Raw genomic sequence first — 19,100 nt, 5'->3', positions numbered from 1 at the left:
TGATGGTAAATGGGATTGTTTCCCTAATTTCTTTTTCTGATCTTTCGTTCTTAGTATATAGAAATGCAATCAGTTTCTGTGTATTGATTTTGTATCCTGCAACTTCACCAAATTCATTAATGAGCTCTAATAGTTTTCCAGTAGTGTCTTTAGGACTTTCTAGGTATAGTATCATGTCATCTGCAAACAATGATCGTTTTACTACTTCTTTTCCAATTTGGATTTCTTTTATTTCTTTTTGTTCTATGATTGCCATTACCAGGACTTCCAAAATTATGTTGAGTAACATTGGTGAAAGTGGACATCCTTGCCTTGTTCCTGATCTTAGCAGAAATGTTTTCAGTTTTTCACCATTGAGAATGATGTTAGCTGTGGGTTTGTCATATATGGCTTTTATTATGTTGAGGTAGGTTCACTTTGTGCCCACTTTCTGGAGAGTTTTTATCATAAATGGGTGTTGAATTTTGTCAAAAGCTTTTTCTGCATCTATTGAGATGATCATGTGGTTCTTATTTTTCAGTTTGTGGATGTGATGTATCACACTGATGGATTTGCACATGTTGAAGAATCCTGGCATCCCTGGGATAAATCCCATCTGATCATGGTGTATGATCTTTTCAATATATAGTTGAATTTGGTTTGCTAATATTTTGTATACATATATACATTCTTTTTTTGAGTATTCTTTTCCATTATGGTTTATCATGGGATATTGAGTATGGGTCCCTGTGCTATACAGTAGGACCTTGTTATTTATAAGATCTTTATTGTTAATTCAGAGGTGAGAAAGCCAGTCCCTAGATGTCAGCAAGTTAAATCATTAAAATTCTACAGCTCACCAGATGTAATGGAGCTCAAAGGAGGAAAGTGCTACTTTCCTACAAGTTCTTGCAAAGCCGGAAGCCTCCACCGAGAAGCTTCCTGACATTTATGTGAAGTCCTAACAATGAAGTAGGTGTTCTGTAGCTAAAAAGGGTAAACTTCAGAGGTGTGCTGTGTGCTTGAGTCAAGTTAGGAGGGTGTAATGGTCATGTGTGTTTTTCTAGTGTTGTAATCCCTGAAGTATGATGGTGGGACCAGCAGGATCACCTTGAAATTTGTTAAAAATGCAAATTAGGTGGCTTCATCCCAGCCCTACTGAATCAGAAACTCAATCTGTGTTTTAACAAGCCTATGATTCTGATTCATGCTAAATTTGAAAACTGTTCTGGAGTCACACTACAAGATAAAGACTGTCAGATAAAGATTTAATATTGGCATGGGAAAAGTAGCGCTGGCAACACGTAAATATATTTAGGTTTATATTCAGGAGATGCCTTATAACTCAATGTGGAATGTCCCTTAAAGACAGAGACCAGTCATATATTGTCTTTTAAGTTTATTCTTTCAGTATTTTGTTCAAAAGGAAAATAAGTATTGAAAGATCCTGAAAGCACAAAAAGAGAGAGAAAGAGACCAGTCATAACTGATAGTAAGCATCTGGTTTCTGTCTGCACTCTGCACTTCACTTGTTAATGCGTACATTTTGATCTTGTAAATATTTCTATTTCTGATTTTCAAGAAACAGTATTAATTAGAGCAGGTCTCATCCTTTACCCAGCCATAGCATTGTGCTGTGTTACCTAGTCAACTGTATTTTAATGGAGCAAAGGAGCTGAAAGAGGATAGTTTACCTTCTGAGTGCTAGACTCACAGCCAACTCTGTAGAGATGGTACTGTCATGGCACAAATCTAAACTTAGAGATAGACAGATGAGAGAATTGGGATGCTGAGAAGAGACAGGATGAAGGCATGTTGACTCATAGCTATTGGGTTGGATGAGTGGATCGATGTGTGGCTGGAAGCATGGGTGGATAGATAAGAGAGTTTAACAGTTTATTGTTAAAGACTGATTTAAGTGTTTAATTATGTCTGTTAATACATTTTATTGTGGGGGGGAAAAAGGCAATAATACAAAGGAGAAAATGAAAATTACCTGTATATAATCCCTTCATTTAGGGATAAATTGCTTAATTTTCTGGTGCAGTTCGTTCCAGCACTTTCTCCTTGCGAGAATATTGTATTAATAACATACAGTCCTATAGTTCCTATTGTGGCTCAGCAGGTTAAGGACCTGATGTTGTCTCCCTGAGGATGCAGGTTTGATCCTTGGCCTTGCTCAGTAGGTTAAGGATCTGGTGTTGCCGTGGCTGTGGCAGAAGCCATGGCTGCAGCTCCCATTAGACCCCTAGCCCAGGAACTTCCATATGCCACAGGTGTGGCCATAAAAAGATAAAAATATATGTATAATACATATGCACTATACATATATAGTCCTACCATCTTGGGATCTCATAGCTCATATAGAGCTGAGTCTGTATCTAGTTCAATAGTATAATAGGAGCTCCACCCACAATGTCATTAAATACATTTTTTGAATTAGAATTTTTAAGTCTGTCTTTTGTATAGCTGTTTTGTGATTTATTTTTCTTTTTGTTAGAAAGTTAGATTCTTTGCCATATTTCACTATAATAAATGAGTGTGATTAATATTTTTGTGTTTCTCTCCATATCTCTGATTATTTTACTGGTACAGATTCTTTTTTTTTATAGTGATTTTTATTTTTTCCATTATAGCTGGTTTACAGTGGTGTAGATTCTTAATAGTGACTTTGTTGAGTAAAAATGTATGAATATTTTTTAGGTCTTTAATTACCCAGTTGTATACAGAAGTGAATAAACTACCATGAACCCAGAAAAAACTAAATTTTTCTAATATATACTATCTTCTATTGGAAAAATTAATAACATTTAGAGATTTTAGAAATAGCTAGTGCATTAGGTACTGTTTTAAATAACAGCTAGTGTGTATGACAAGCATTGCATGTACTTGTCTCTGTGTGGCTTGTATATTTGAATGTATGTATCTAATCGCACAGTAAAAACATTAGGTAGACATGATCCCCATATTAGATATGAAAAAGTTAAAGTTCAGAAAATTGAAGTAGTTTGATCAAGATAAAATAGACAAGAGGTAGCAGAGCTAGATTTTAAACCTAGGTCAGTTCAACTTCAGGCCGTGTTTCTCCTGCTTTTTTCTCCTCTTTGCATTTTCTATTATATTTGGCAGAATTTTCATTACTGGATAAAAGTATAGGATCTGTGCCTTGAAAATAAAGTTTATAACCACTTCCAGAAATCTGGTAGTTCTTTCTTTAAATTGCACTTTCCAGTGACCTGTGCCTCAAAAAGGAAATAGGTCAGAGACTTATGTTTGCCTAGAGAACTAGACTTCTGGTTTATAGAGGAAGTCTATCTCATATTTTATACTCTTCCATGAATTCATCTTTAATGTGTTTTAGTGTTCACTTTGGAGTGGAACTAAACTCCTTGATGTGATTTTATTTTGATAAAAAGGGAATTAGACAAAGTCTACTCTCTGGGAATTTAAAAATAATACAAGTATAAATGTTAGTTTTCTACTTCACTCTTTTAACCAGTTTCTTAAATAATATGGGTGTTATTTGGTTTGTTTGTTTTGTTTTGTCTTTTTGCCATTTCTTGGGCCGCTCCCTTGGCATATGGAGGTTCCCAGGCTAGGGGTCGAATTGGAGCTATAGCCGCCAGCCTACGCCAGAGCCAGAGCAACACAGGATCCGAGCCACATCTGCAACCTACCCCACAGCTCACGGCAATGTTCAGATCCTTAACCCACTGAGCAAGGCCAGGGTCAAACCTGCAGCCTCATGGTTCCTAGTCAGATTCGTTAACCACTGTGCCACGACGGGAACTCCTATGGGTGTTATTTGGATAGGAAAGTAAAAGAAACACATCTGAACCCAAGAGATAAATCTTAACAAATAAGTTGAAAATAAAGGAAGTATAAGCCTTAAACTTCTTATTTCTGAAACTGGCTTAATTCTTCAGTTTAGAGATATTTCCTAGGACTTATGTCTTTAAATTTTTCTTATAATAAATCTGATTTTTGGTAAGAGGAAGAGTGCCTATTCAGTATTTAAATAATTGAAAATATGGGCAGGATATTTTACTATTTTAAAAAATTCATCACCCACACACAAACACACGAAGGAGTCCCGTCGTGGCGTAGTGGAAACAAATCTGACTAGGAACCCTGAGGTTGCAGGTTCTATCCCTGGCCTCACTTAGTGGGTTAAAGGACCTGGCATTGCTGTGAGCTGTGGTGTAGGTCACAGACGCGGCTCGGATCTGGCATTGCTGTGGCTGTGGTGTGGGCCAACAGCTGTAGCTTCGATTGGACCCCTAGCCTCGGAACCTCCATATGCCGTGGGTGCGACCGTAAAAGAAAAGAAAAGAAAAAAAGCCCCCAAAAAATTCATGACAAGCACTGTTACCATTGTGTTATTGCTGACTTGGGCTTCATGCAGGGGTTCAGATGCTGGTGTCTGAAAGAGGGAATTTAAATGGTTCAAAGCTTGTGAAGTTGCCCCAGAAGTCGCTGGGGCATAATAGTCTCTTTCAAATTCAATCAGTTGATTAACCAAAAAGCATTTACTGAGTAACTAGAATGTGGTTTATTGTCTATCCTAAGAATCAAAATTCTCAGCTGCATGGAACTTTCTGCAGGCATGGAAACATTCTTTATCTGTGCTGCCCAGTGTGGTCACCAGCCACTTCAAATACTGGCAGTGTGGTTCCTCCAACTCAGGAACTGCATTTTCAAATTCATTTTATTTCATTTAAAATTGATTAGCTACAAGAGCTACTTTGTAGGCACAGGTATAGAAGATGGCTCTGATGTTCTGTTATCACCAGGCACTTTTGTGCATTAAACTTAATGTCCCTCCACTGCAACTTGTCAAACCAGCCCCCCACATCTCCCACTGCCCTGGTGGCCTCATCTGATCCTATGGGCCAGCCAGTCACTGCCAGACAGTTATGGTGCTCCCTCTCTTGTGCACTGGTCCCTCCAGAAAAATAAACAGACTGGCTTTAAAGCCACGGGTTTGTGTTTAAGCCCTGTCATGGACCGTTGGCACAGACGCAGTTGTTATTTCACCTCCTCTGATGATGGGGATAGTCCTACTTATTGTGAAGAGGATGAAATCAGAGTGTGGGCCAGTGCAGTAGAACCCAGCAGAGTCTAACCCGAGAATATCAGCAGCACAGTACATGAAGGGTGAGAGAAAAGTTATATTTGCTGCTAATGGTATAGACTTCTTAGTAATCTTTAGGAGGAGAAAGAAAATGGGCCTTGGGGAAATAACACTAAATAACTCTAGTTTTTCCTGAAATGACTGACAGTGTAACTCTTGGGGTAGCGACAGTACTATCAGCCTCGGCCTGTATTTGTGAAGCTACTCCAAGAACTCCACATCAGGTTACTCATTTCATCCTCAAAGGAATCTGGGCGGTGCCTATAGCTAAGCCTCTGTTCATGCTCCCATCTTTAGAAACTGAATGACAGATTAAATTTGTCCACTTTCACAGAGCTAGTAAGTGGCAAAGCCAGGACTTCTTAAGTCCAAAAGCATGTCTTCTTCTCTCCTGTGTCTTAAGTCATTGTGTGCTGTGCACAGGAGCTGGTGTGCCCAGACACTTCCCCTTGATTTTAAATGTATACTATGCGCAGATTCCTCTTTGAAAGCACATGAGAAGCAATTGTATAAGGTCTGATTTATCTATTTGAAAGGCATTCTCATTTCTTTGTACATATATCCGATGAATAGGGATAAAGTATGGGTTTTTTTCATTAACTTGAAAAACATCTTTTTAGTCCCTCACACATGTTAGGTACTATTTGGCACTCAAAAACACACTTATGATGGAGCATAATAATGGGAGAAAAAAGAATGTATACATGTATGTGTAACTGGGTCACCTTACTGTCCAGTAGAAGAAGGACAGAACACTGTAAACCAGCTATAATGTAAAAAAATTAAAATCATTATAAAATTTTTAAAAAAGGAGTTCCCGTTGTGGCTCAGTGGTTAGCGAATCGGACTAGCAACTGTGAGGTTGCGGGTTCAATCCCTGGCCTTGCTCAGAGGGTTAAGGATCCAGCATTGCTGTGAGCTGTGGTGTAGCTCGCAGACGTGGCTCGGATCCCGAGTTGCTGTGGCTCTGGCGTAGGCCAGCAGGTACAGCTCAGATTCAATCCCTAGCCTGGGAACCTCTATATGTTGTGGGAGTGGCCCTAGAAAAACACACAAAAAAAAATTTTTAAAATTTAAAGACAGCTGCTACATTCTAATAGTTGAGGAATTTAGTTGTAGAGATGGACGTAAGTATTATGAAAAGCACTAAAGAGCACAGAAAAAAACAGCTTTCCCAAGGAAGCCAGAAAAAGGGGCAACATTCATTCAAAAAACATTGTTGGAGTTCCCGTCGTGCGCAGTGGTTAACCAATCCAACTAGGAACCATGAGGTTGCGGGTTTGATCCCTACCCTTGCTCAGTGGGTTAACAATCCGGCGTTGCCGTGAGCTGTAGTGTAGGTTGCAGATGCAGCTCGGATCCCGAGTTGCTGTGGCTCTGGCGTAGGCTGGCAGCTACAGCTCCGATTCGACCCCTAGCCTGGGAACCTCCATATGCCGCAGGAGCGGCCCAAGAAATAGCAAAAAGACAAAAAAAAAAACAAAAAAACATTGTTTCTGTCATTGTTGAACCAGCCAGACAAGACCTCTCACAGAGACAGCTTTTCAGAGAGATCTTAATTAATATGGAGAAATCCCCCCAGAAGCCCGTGTTCTTTCTGCTACAGCTTTAGTGCACGTGGTGTATGTCCTGGTGTAAGTCCCTGCATGGGCCGTAAGCCCTCTCAACCAGCCCAACAGGATGGCTCCGTCTCACCTGCTGGGAAGATGTGTCCTCTAGACAGTGTCATCCTTGGGGCAGTGGGGCTTCCACTTGAGACTAAATTGTAAACAAATTGATTGGTTTATCCCAAGTATGTCTTCTGTGGGAAGAAGAATTAGGTCTAGGTTGTTTTTTGGACAACTGTGGTTCTTAGTCTAACTTCTTTAGCTAGCTGGACCTTAAAAGAGGGAAGGAAAGAAGAAAAGAAAATTCCTTTGTCTTTGTTTTCTTTAGGTCACTGCATTAATCCTATTCTTCTTTGCCACCCTGCAGTTTTGGACACATTCTTCCTAGACCGTAAACAAGCAAATTGATCTTATTTGTCATGTGGAATAAAATACTGTTTGTTTTATGAACTGCAAACCTAGTATTTCACACTTTGGCAGTGTTGACAAGTGATAGAAAATGAAAAGATATTTCACTTGATTTTCCTTCTCTGTTCTTAGTAACATTAAAAAAGTCTATTTTTTCCTGCTTGCCTGGGTTCTGTATATAATACTCAGTAAAGGGCAACCAAAATGGCTCTTCGTGAAAGCAGATATTCTGACAAATTGTCATTTTTATTGAACATATAGGATTCTTTCTCTCTCTCTTTCTCTCTCTCTTTTAACTGATTCCAGGAGAAACCCTAATGCTTGGACCCTGGGGGACTGTTACTGTCTAGTTTTTTGTTATTTCCCTTGTGTGTGTAACTCCCCCACATTGTGGCCTGCCTGCTTCCATGGCTGCTGACTTCTCAAGGATGCTCTGAGAGTTTTCTGGACAGTAAATACATGTTCCTCAAATTCCTTAACAGAATCTGTGTGAGTCCAGCATCATGATGCTGATCATTAATGTTGTTGGTTGTGGTGTCATTTATCAAGTGAGGTTTAACCCTTAGGTTTGTTTTTATTTTCAGTTTGATCTTCAGAAAAACTAATTAAAGGTGCTACAGTATTCATCTCAGTACATGCTCTCTAAACTTGCATTTTTTTTTTAAGTCTCAGTGCATGCTCTCTAAACCTGCTCTTTAAAAAAAAAAAAAAAAAAAAATCTCAGTACGTGCTCTCTAAACTGAGGAGTAGAGCCAGATGCACTGACAGCCACTCGTGTGAGAGGTTGGCTGTCACTGGGGCTGGCTTGGTGTTGTCCTCAGCCAGTGAGTCACTGCCCTTTGTATTTGCAGTTTAGCAAGGTGAGGGGAATCCAGCATTGCAACTAAGCTTTTGTATTTCTTTCCCTTTCTAGGCAAAAGCTCATTATCCCAAATGGAAGTTTCCCTGTTATTCTGAATACTTATTTTTGTCAGAAAGTTGTTGCCAAAGAAGATTCAAAAACAGCACATGAAGTACACATTTGGGACACGCCCCTTCCAAGAAGAAGCATCACTTTGGCCCAGATATATAGATTTAAGAGCCTAACAAATAACTCACCCGAAAGCCAGGTAAACTGCCATTGACTTATAGGTTTTTTGCTTTGTGATAATATTGTGTTTAACGGCTTTGGTATTTATAGAGGTGTTTACCTTTGGTCCTCTCCAAATATTCAAATATATATGTAATCTTTATTCTATGTATTAAAATTGGAGTTTTAAGTTCTCATAATTGCCTAAGAAGTTTATTTAAGACTCTTTCATTTATTTTTTAACAATCGCGTTTTTCCTGGAGTTCCCATTGTGGCTCAGCAGGTTAAGAACCTGACTAGTACCCATGAGGATGCAAGTTTGATCCCTGGCCTTCCGCAGTGAGCTAAGGATCCAGCATTGCTTTGAGCTGTGGCATAGGTCATGGATGTGGCTCAGATCTGGCATGGCTATGGCTGTGGCGTAGGCCGGAAGCTGCAGCTCTGGTTTAACCCCTAGCCCAGGAACTTCCATATGCTACAGGTGTGGCCCTAAAAAGACAAAAAAAAAAAAAAATTAAAAAGCATGCTTTTCTTTTTTGTGATATATGTGTCCCTTGGGATAAAAAGAGCCACGTAAACTTTTGAGGTTAAACCCTAGAGATTGCTTTTTGTAATTTTAGCGGTCCTGAGCCATGATCATCCACCACGATGAACTTGGAGAACCACTAAACCTCACTTGCAGTGGGACCACTCCAGGCCCTGAGTATCTCACTCCAGCGCTCCTGCCTCAGGCGCACTGAGTTCCTGAGTCAGAGCAGAGTACCACACTGAGGCCAAAGACAGCGTTGAGAAGAAATCAGAAAGAAAAGCAGATGAATTTTCATCCTACTCTGTGTGTGGAGTCAAGCAGAATCTCCCTTTGACCATCAGAACAATTGTCTGGAGGGGATTATGTGAAAAGGAGATTAAAATGCAGCTCAAGAGTTCCCATCGTGGCGCAGGGGAGGCGAATCCAACTAGGAACCATGAGGTTGTGGGTTCGATCCCTGACCTTGTTCAGTGGGTTAAGGATCCAGCATTGCCTTGGGCTGTGGTGTGGGTCACAGAGGCGGCTTGGATTTGGCGTTGCTATGGCTGTGGCGTAGGCTGGCAGCTGTAACTCCAATTGGACCCCTAGTCAGGGAGCCTCCACATGCCGTGGCTGTGGCCCTAAAAAGACAAAAGAGGAAAGAAAAAAAAGGGCAGCTCAAAGTGCATTACTGCTTCAGCACAATTTTAAACAGCTGTCTGGTATTAAATTCACGAGCTGGTGTCTTTGCCTCAAGTCAGCAACCAGGGAGCTGCCACATAGCTTGGTAGTTAAGAGTATGCTCTTTGGAACTAGGTGCCTAGTTTGGGTCCTTCCTCAGCCACTTCCTGCTAGGTGACTTGGGCACATACTTAATTCTGACTCAGCATTCCTGACTGTAAAACAGTGGTATTGGTACAACCTGCCTCCTTGGGTTGTGAGGTTACACGTGTCTGCTACGTGTGGAATGTAGGAGGCACAGAGCACTCTGGAGGTGCTGCAATCTTATTTTAAGATATTTACTGGGATTGTAAAGGGGTTTTATGTTGTTCACAGGAGTGAACAACATAAAACCCTGTGCAAAGTGCTGGCACTTCATAAAAACCCTAGTCATTCTTTTATTTTGTTTTTTAGTTTGTGTTGTTGGGACTATTACTTCATAAAAGAAAATGTTTTTAATTACCATAAGGTATTTTAATAGCAGTACTTTCTACATGTTTTCAAAGACCTGAGGTAGTCTATTTCCGCTGTTCCCATCACTAGGGCTCACTGGGCCTCCTTGGCCGAGTTGGTGGCCTGCAGACACGAGGCCCACGCCATGGATGTGCTTTGTACTCTCATCATCCCTCAGGTGTTCTGCAGTCACAGCGGAGGACTACCCAAGAACATCACTGTGGTAGGCAGTGTACCCTCATGACTCAGACTGGAACCGTTCCTTTGCATGTCTTGCCAGGTTATGTGTGGTGGTCGCGCAGATGGGACCCTCAGGCATGAAGGACCAGAGCAGCTCTTCCCCACCCAAGCCCCCCTGAGGGATTCTCTGCTGGATGCAGTGGAAGGCCAAGGAGCTGCCACCTTGCCGGGAGTTGGGGTCCGAGTGGTGGTGCAGAGAGTGTACTCTCTTCCCTTCAGGTGTCAGCAGGCAGGAGACTCAGACCCCCCCGGAGTACGGTGAGTGACAAGACAAAGGCCCAGGTGCCCAGACTCACCTAGAGAAAGTGGAGGCTCTTCTCCCTCGGGGCCATTTCTTCACTGTATTCACCATACATGAGTTGTTTTTGTTTGGTTGGTTTTTTTCTTACATCAAAATCTGGGACACATGGTATTACAAAAGATTGTGTCTGTTTATTTATTTATATACAAAGCCCTACTTAAAAAGTTTGTTGCATTTATTTTTACCTTTAATAGTTTATGTTATTGAAAGTAATACAAGCACAATTGGCATTGTTCTGAAAAAGCCATAGTGTGGTTATATACTTAAAAAAGACTGCTGCAGTAAGTTTTATGAATTAAAAGCCTTAATGAATCAATGGCAGTTGGTAAATCTGTGGCTCCCAGAGAGCTGTGAGTCTGCATCAGTGCTCCTTGCAGAATGTCTGCAGTGATACAGACATTGTGTGCTGCCCTGACCAGTGAGGTAGCCCCTGACCACATAGGAAAAGTGGCTGGTGAGACTGAGGAGCTACATTTTAAATTTTAATTAACTTGATTTTCAGTAACCCCATGTAGATGGTGGCTGCCTTGGTGGACAGTGTAGCTCGTTGGCTATAAGAGCAAGTTCCAGACCTGTGATCCAAAGTACTTACTATTTTCTCAGGCTTACTTGAGATGCCGCCTCCCGGGCTTAAGTCCTCATTTTGCCCCATATAAAACTTAAACTTCAAAAAAAAAGGGTACCTTTCTCCAACAGATTGTGGGAATGGCATCTTTAGTACTTAGATTTAAACTCTCCCTGAATTTATGTGTTTTCAAAGAGTTGTAGACACATTGTTTACTGAGTGTTTATGTCAGACCTTTCTGAGGTTATCTTTCTTTCCATGTTAAATTGCCCTCAAAGTAGAAAGACAGATTTATAACAGAATAGAAATTAAAAGCATAGATACCCATTCATCAAATGATCTCTTTTTCTATCTACTATTAAGAAGACACATATTGAAGAAATAATAATCCACAGTCATTCTATTCTTAAGGTGCCTTCTGATGTTATTTGGAAGGAGCAACATAAACATTGCTCTGTTAGTTAGGAATTCTCTTCTAGTAGGTGGCAATTTACTTTAAAGTACTGTGAATTTCGGAAAAGTCCCCTTCATGTGTAGAGTTAGAGAACATTTCTTTTGGAATTATAGAAAAAAAAGGTGTTTTTATTTTGTTTGATATATGTGTGTCAAACCATTGTCTAGGTTTTAAACATGACTTGTGGCTGTCAACCAGTTTTGTGCTAGACTTAAATTTGCATAAATCTGAGTAGAATTACCTGAGACAGGTATAGGTTAAATAACTAACCTTGTGGGCTCTGGAGAGGGGAATAAGAGTGAGTGAGGCATAGAGAGCACAACTCCAAGGAGGTGGGGGCAGCAGGTGCTGAGCCAAGTGGTGAGAGGGTGGGGGAAGCTGATGGTGATTCAGAGTCTGTCCCTCCAGCTCCTATAGTCACACTTATTTTACTCATTGAACAAAGAGAAGAAATTGAAAGGTGAGCTGTTGCCAGTGGTCGGCATATGATTGCTTTGGGTTTGTGCCTTGTAACGCACCCTGCAACATACCGAATGAGGCTATGCTCAGGCAGATTGAAGGCAAGCCAGGCATCAACCTCAAAAACAAGAAAACAGCATTCAGTTATTCAGATGTAATAATATGCATTGTGGGGGCAGGGAGAGGGGCTTCTTGTAGCACACATGAGATTGTAGACAGAGGCTGGAGGACACTAATCCCATTTCACAGATGAGGAAATTGGGCCTCAGAGAGGTTCTTACTTGCTGACAGTTACACAGGTGGACATAAAAATATCATGAGATATAGAATCCCCCAATGACAGAATTATAGAGAATATTGGAGCTGAAAGACAGGGGAAAAAACTGAGTAAGAACCAGTCTGTGTAATCTAAATTACAGCTGACCCAGGGGTCATTTTTCACCCTGGAAAGCTAGCCCGGGGGAACTCGGTAGACTGTGCAGAAAAAGGAGCTTTGGGGACAGAGACTACAGTATTTGGCCTTGGGTTTGGGACAAGGCTTCTGAGATGTCTTTGGGATACAAAGAGATCTTATTGTATAACTGATTATTAGTTTTTCCTCAGTTCATTTGCTATAATAATGATCAGCTTCTCCAGTTTACAAATCTAATTGACATAGAAGTAGCATTATACTTAGCTCTCTATTAATTCTTTGCTGGTGTGTATAAAACACCTCCTTGGAGAGTCACTCATCAGCATGTGTCCTGGCGTGGACCTTTACACCTCCATGTGCAACACAACAGAGGAAACACCATCAGAAGATTCAGGCCTGTTACTTGGAACACTCTTTTCTACTTGAGATTTCTGCCTGTAACTTCCTGCCCATCAGTACTGGGCAGCCATACATCATGTGGAGTCATCCTTGTCCAGAACATGAGTGTGGTGGGTGCAGGAGGAAGACTGGCCAGGGATCTCTTGCTGTCCCTGCTTTACTTACCTGTCTTAACCCAAGAACCTGTCTAACCATCCTTGAACTGAACACTGTGTATTTTCTATAAAGAGCTGGAAATTGCCACGTCAGAATAAATTAAGGCCTATGCAAAGATAAACAACCTTGTCTTATGAGACTCCCTTGTCTTCCTGCCCAAACCAGGTGGGGTGATTCCCAGTGAAACACTGTGATGAAAAATTATGTCTAACTTGACTCCTTGACCATATCGTCTCAGTCCGTTCCCAGCATTCCAGCAGTGTCACTTTTATGAGATCAGTAAAAGCTTCTCTTCTATGGTAGAAAACCCAATTTTTGTTAGCTTTGAAATGAAATTTATTTGAAACCTGCCAGTCCTGAAGAGGCTAGGATAGATTCTGTCAAAAGACTCATGTCCTCTGAGCTGTGAAACATCATCAGAAATATACTTTAGATTTCAGAAATGTAGTATGTAAGAGTCTCCTGTCCATTGTTTTTCTGGATGATTTCCTTTAACTTGGGTTATGAAAGAAACCACTTCTGCTCAGTTTCTCAAGGTGTTGTAGGTCACAGTAACCAACATGAACCCAAGTTTTATAAATCACTAAAATCAAAGGTAACAAAAAACCAGTCCAGAGGACACTCCCTAAGCATTAAGCAAGTTAGTCTGTTCAAAGCCAAAATACACCTTTATCTAAATCCACTGCATATTGGATGAATATTAGATAAGTGCATGACTAATAAGGCCATAGGCTTTTTTAGCTGAAATAGAGCACTAGTCTTGGAGACAGTTTATAGTGAAGGAAACTAAGGCAAAGACAGGTAATTGGATTCCCTAGTGACTCTCTCCCTGCCAGCAGAGTAGAGTCTAGACAAAACGACTTTGTTCCCAGTCCCTGGTGATCGCCCTTGAACATTGCCTCTCTTCCTCCCTTTCTGAAACCTTTATGTCCTTTCTCCTTGAGGTATGTAACTTAGGGACAAATAATTTAATTTTATCCCTCAGGGACACACATTCTTTCTAGCCTATCATTGAAGAGACATTTCTTATGGGGGAGTTAGTCTTTTGTGAGGGCATTGAATTCATAGAACTTACCCAGTGGTCAAAAGCCTGCAGGGACAGAACCTTCCTATTTAACGGTTTTCTAATTATCTTGCATTTTAATTTTATGGAAATTCATTGAGCTGAACTCAGGGAAAAAAGCACATTTTCGTTTCTCTATGTCATGATGTTTTATTCTCTTTTCATCTTTTGACTCTTTCTTTAGGAAGTCTCTTATATCATATTTCTTCCTTTTTTCAATTAAAAAAAAAAATCCGCTGTTGTCCTGGGTCAGGTTCTGGGTCTGCATAGTTGACTAAACCAGGCATCATCCTGTGCTCATGGAGCATAGTCTGCTGAGGGATTCCCAGACAAAACAATTTATGAGTTTAAGCTGTGATCAGTGCTCTGATAATAAAAAGTAGGGCACTATGAGACCACTGGAGAAGGGACAGAATTTAGTTTGGGGATTCAAGCATGAGTATTTTAAGAAAGTACTATTTAAGTGACACTTGAAAGATAAATGGATGTTAGGTGAAAATCAGATGAAAGAGAATTGCATCCACAAGAGGAAGTACCTTTGATAGTTCCTAGACAGGTGGGAGATGGCAGAGTGGCCGGGATGGAGAAGACAGCAGAGAACCCAGATTTAGGGTGGCCACAACCTCACAGGCCACATACAGGAACCGCAGTGTTTGCCATGGCCACCACCTAACCCCAAATAAGGTTTACCAGTCCAGCAGACAACTTTAGCTATGCTCATGGGGCAGGACCCCAGGGGAAGCAGAGACCCAGGAAGAGAGTCTTGCTGTTGTCAGAGGCTCCTGAGCCCCATGTGACACCAAGGGAAATGGAGACAGTGTTTCTGATGGTGTGTAGTGACTTGGTAAAGGGCTGGGTGAGGGGTAAGATAGAAGGAAGTATTAAGAGATCAACTATAATTACAAAATTTAAAAATAAATAAAACATTATTGAAGCACAAAAACAAAAAGTGATTCTCAGAGTTCCCATCATGGCTCAGCGGAAATGAATCAGACTAGGAGCCATGAGGATGCAGTTTCAATCCCTGGCCTTGCTCAGTGGGTTAAAGATCTGGTGTTGCCATGATCTATGGTGTAGGTCACAGACGCGGCTCAGATCCTGCATTGCTGTGGCTGTGGTGTAGGCCAGCAGCTGCAGCGCCGATTCAACCCCTGGCCTGAGAACCTCCATAGGCCACAGGTGCAGACCTAAAAAGCAAAAAAAAAAAAAACAAAAAACAAAAAGTGATTTTCAGTTTGATTGCTTGGTTGAATGATTGCTGTTTACTGATGAGAAAAACTGGTTTGGAGGGGAAACTGATAATTCAGTTTGGGGCATATTTAGTTTGAGATTCCTGAGATCTAAGAAAAGATGTCACATGAGAAATGTCTTTATGTACAAATCTCACATTCAGAGAAGGATTTTAGGTTGGAGATAAATATTTGGGGGTTTTCAGCCTATAGCTGGCAGTATGTATATTTGTATGTGGATTCGTCTTGAGGGCTAGTTTGATAGGTTGCATTTGTCCATGGTGCTAAGTTCCAAAGGCACTGGAGGGCGTGTACTGTGAGAGGCAGATAACAGCTTCCTTGGTACAGGCAGTACCTGCTGCCCCACCCTGTGCCCCCTTCAGAGCTGCCATGTCACAGCCAGGGCAATGGGTGAGGTCACATTAGGGAAGTGTCACATCACCATGTCAGGTCATCTAGCACTAGAGAATGGGAGGAAGAGAGACTACAGAGGGAACTGGAGAGGAAGGGCGTGACGCACAAGGAAAGCCAGGTCATTGTGGCAGGCACTTAGAGTGGCGGGACCTCCATGTGTGAAAGAGGGCGGCTAACACAGTGCCACAGGGATGCCTCATAAGCTGAAAGCTGAAACAAGTTCCTCGGTGGCTTTGTGCACCGGAGTTGCTGGGGGTAGGGGGTGTGTAGAAGCATGACTGGGAGCAGGGCGTGTAGGCAGGTTTCGAGAGCAAGGTTTTGTCTGTACAGAAGGTATTGGGGATGCCCAGCGCTCACAGCACAGCATAACCACAGTCCAGGCATTCTAGCTCTCGCTCTTAATAGAGGTACCAGTTTTCTTTCTTTTTCCTTTCCCTTCTTTTTAACTGATGTATAGTTGATTTACAATATTGTGTTAGTTTCAGATATACAGCAAAGTGATTTGGTTATATATACATATATATTCATTTTCATATTTTTTCCATTATGGCTTATTATAAGATATTGTATATAGTTCCCTGTACTGTACAGTAGGTCCTCGTTTTTTTATCTTTTATATAAAATGGTATGTATCTGTTAATCCCAAACTCTATTTATCCCTCCCCCCTTTCCCCTTTGTAACCATAAGTTCGTTTTCTATGCCTGTGATTCTGTTTCTGTTTTGTAAATAAGTTCATTTGTATAATTTTTTAGATTTATAGCCAGTGTTCATAGCAGTAGTATTTATAATACCTAAGACTTGGAAGCAACCTAAGTGTGTGTCAACAGATGAATGGGTAAAGAAGATGTAATATGTATGTGCAATAGAATATTACTTAGCCATAAAATGTTGCCATTTGCAGCAACCTGGACAGACCTAGAGATGGTCATACTAAGTGAAGTCAGTCAGACAAAGACAAATACCATTTGTCTTTTGAAAGTTCATTGAGGTAGAGGCAGGCCATCAATGGAAATAACCAAAACTCTGGAATCAGACTAGTCTTGGTTCACATGCTGACTCCAGCTCTGCCACTTAGCGGGGAGACTTGGAGCAAATTATATTTCCTATTTGTGAAATTGGAATTATAATAATTCCCATAATACAGGTTCATGGGTGAAGATTAAATGAGATCATGTATGTAAAGCATTTACCATGACGCTTCCATATACTAATAGCACTCAGTAGAAGGTGGCTCACTTGTTCTTTAGAAGCAGGCATGGGGAGTTCCCAACATGACTCAGCAGTAAGGAACCTGACTAGTATCCATGAGGACACAAGTTTGATCCCTGGCCTTGCTCAGTGGGTTAAGGATCTGTTATTACCATGAGCTGTAGTGTAGGTCGCAGACGTGGCTTGGATCTGGTGTTGCTATGGCTGTGGTGCAGGCCGGAAGCTACAACTCCTATTCCACCCCTAGCCTGGGAACTTCCATATGCTGTAGGTGTAGCCATATATTAAAAAAAAAAAAAAAAAAAAGCAAGCAAGCATGAATTTGCAAAAATTGTAAAATACTAACAAACAACTTTGTAAAGTAATAGAAACCTAAACGCAAAGAAAAGACATCAAGTTATGAATCAACATTTGTGTTGGTTTGGCATCTGTTTTCTGGCTGTAGGGGAAGCTTGACTGAAGTTGTTTTGCTTCCATGCTTTTTTCTTTTAAAGGCTGCCATGCGGCATATGGAAGTTCCCAGGCTAGGGGTCGAATCGGAGCTGCAGCTTCTGGCCTACACCACAGCCAGAGCAACACAGGATCCAACCTGCATCTGTGACCTATACCACAGCTCACAGCAATGCCAGATCCTTAACCCACTGATCGAGGCCAGGGATTGTTACCGATGAGCCACAGTGGGAACTCCTTACTTCCATGCTTTTGACCACCCTTGTCCTTGCCTCTTCATCAGCAAGGAGTTGGTGCCTGTTTACTTTAGAAAATGAACATTTATGTATATTCATCTGTCAACAGTGAACGCTGCCTCTAAATGATGGAGATATAGAAGTTTCCTCTGTAATAAATACATTTCAAACAACGGCCTTAGTGCTGCACCCAGTATTGGTTGATACTGGTAACTACAACGGTCTAGTTTTGCTTTATCTAGAGCAGTTGAAGACATCCCAGACTCTTGGTAGTGGAAATGCCGAATGAGGAGGTGACAGGTATTGAGTGAGAAAATCAGAGACCTGTGTGTGTGTGCTTGGACATTAGAGAACAAATCTTGTCTCCAGCTGCTAGAGTTCTTTTGAAAAGAAGGTTGTCAGCTGTGTGCACACCAGCCACATCTGCAGATCTTATGAGTTTTCACTTTCTTCCTGTTACTTGGTGAAATGATTTGCTTATTTCTTCTTTAAAACAGCTCTTGGTGGTCCTTATGATATCCCAAGGTCATTTAGCCCTGTATTTTTCTCAGTACTGTCTCATTACTAGTAATCCTACTAATTGACACCCAGATATTTTGAATTCCTTGCCATTCTTCCTATTCACAATCTGAAATACTGAAGGGTAAAATAGTATCAAGCCCATTGAATTATAGATCTAATCCTTGCTGTTCTTTAATACATATACAAAGAAATGTAGAAATAAGAACTCAACTGAAAAGAAGCTGAAGGAATCTATCTTATTTCTACCTCTTTTTTAAAGAGCTTTATCAATATGTAATTCACATGTAAACATTTTCCTTTCCAAAATGTACAGGTCAACAGTTTTTATATTTACAAAACTGTGCAGTCATAACCATATGATAATATTAGAACATTTTTGTGACCTCAAAAAGAAACCCCATACCAATTGACTACTAACTCCTCTTTCTCCTAGCCACAGTAACCACTAATCTACTTTTTGTTTCTGTGGATTTGCCTGTTTTGGACATTTCCTATAAATGGCACCATACAATATGTGGTCTTTAATGACTGGCTTCTTTCACTTCCTGTATTTTCAAGGTTCGCCCATGTCGTGACATATGTCAGCACTTGTCTTTTTATGACTGAGTGATTCTGTTGTATGGATGGACCATATTTAGTTTATCTGTTTATCCATCAATTGATGAACATCTAGGTGGCTTCTACTTTAGACTAATAGGAATAGTGCTATGAACATCTGCGTACAAGTTTTTTTTCTCTGGATGTAATTTTTCATGGTTTTCTTAAGTATATATCAAGGAGTAGAATTGCTAGGTCATATGATAACCCTTTTTAAAAATTCTTTGAGAAACTAAACTGTTTTCCAAAGAACGTGTACTGTTTTACATTCCCACCAGCAATGTATAAGGGCTCCAGTTTTTCCACATCCTCAGCAACACTTATGATTGACTCTTTTACTCTAGCCATCCTAGTAGATGTGAAGTGGTATCTCATTATGGCTTTAATTTACATTCCCTCAGGATTAATGACATTGAGCATCTTTTCATATACATCTTGGCCATTAGTATACTTTTTTTTTCTTTTTTCTTTTTTTTTTTTTGTCTTTTTGCCTCTTCTAGGGCCGCTCCCTGGAG

General features: G+C 40.7%; 1 protein-coding gene across 6 annotated transcripts in view; it reads left to right on the top strand.

Moving 5' to 3' along the window:
- The window catches only part of SPIDR (scaffold protein involved in DNA repair), a 309,901-nt gene that overhangs the window by 188,146 nt on the left and 102,655 nt on the right, over nt 1–19,100 (top strand). For all 6 annotated transcript variants that reach the window (XM_047783954.1, XM_047783956.1, XM_047783953.1 and 3 more), the window contains 2 exons: nt 8,042–8,237; nt 10,159–10,376. In XM_047783954.1, the coding sequence (XP_047639910.1) occupies nt 8,042–8,237; nt 10,159–10,376 (414 nt within the window). The remainder of the gene's footprint in view (nt 1–8,041; nt 8,238–10,158; nt 10,377–19,100) is intronic.

This window comes from Phacochoerus africanus, chromosome 6 (genome assembly GCF_016906955.1).
Source record: "Phacochoerus africanus isolate WHEZ1 chromosome 6, ROS_Pafr_v1, whole genome shotgun sequence".
In the NCBI taxonomy this organism is placed as follows: domain Eukaryota; kingdom Metazoa; phylum Chordata; class Mammalia; order Artiodactyla; family Suidae; genus Phacochoerus; species Phacochoerus africanus.
This window is presented reverse-complemented; position numbering and strand designations above follow the sequence as displayed.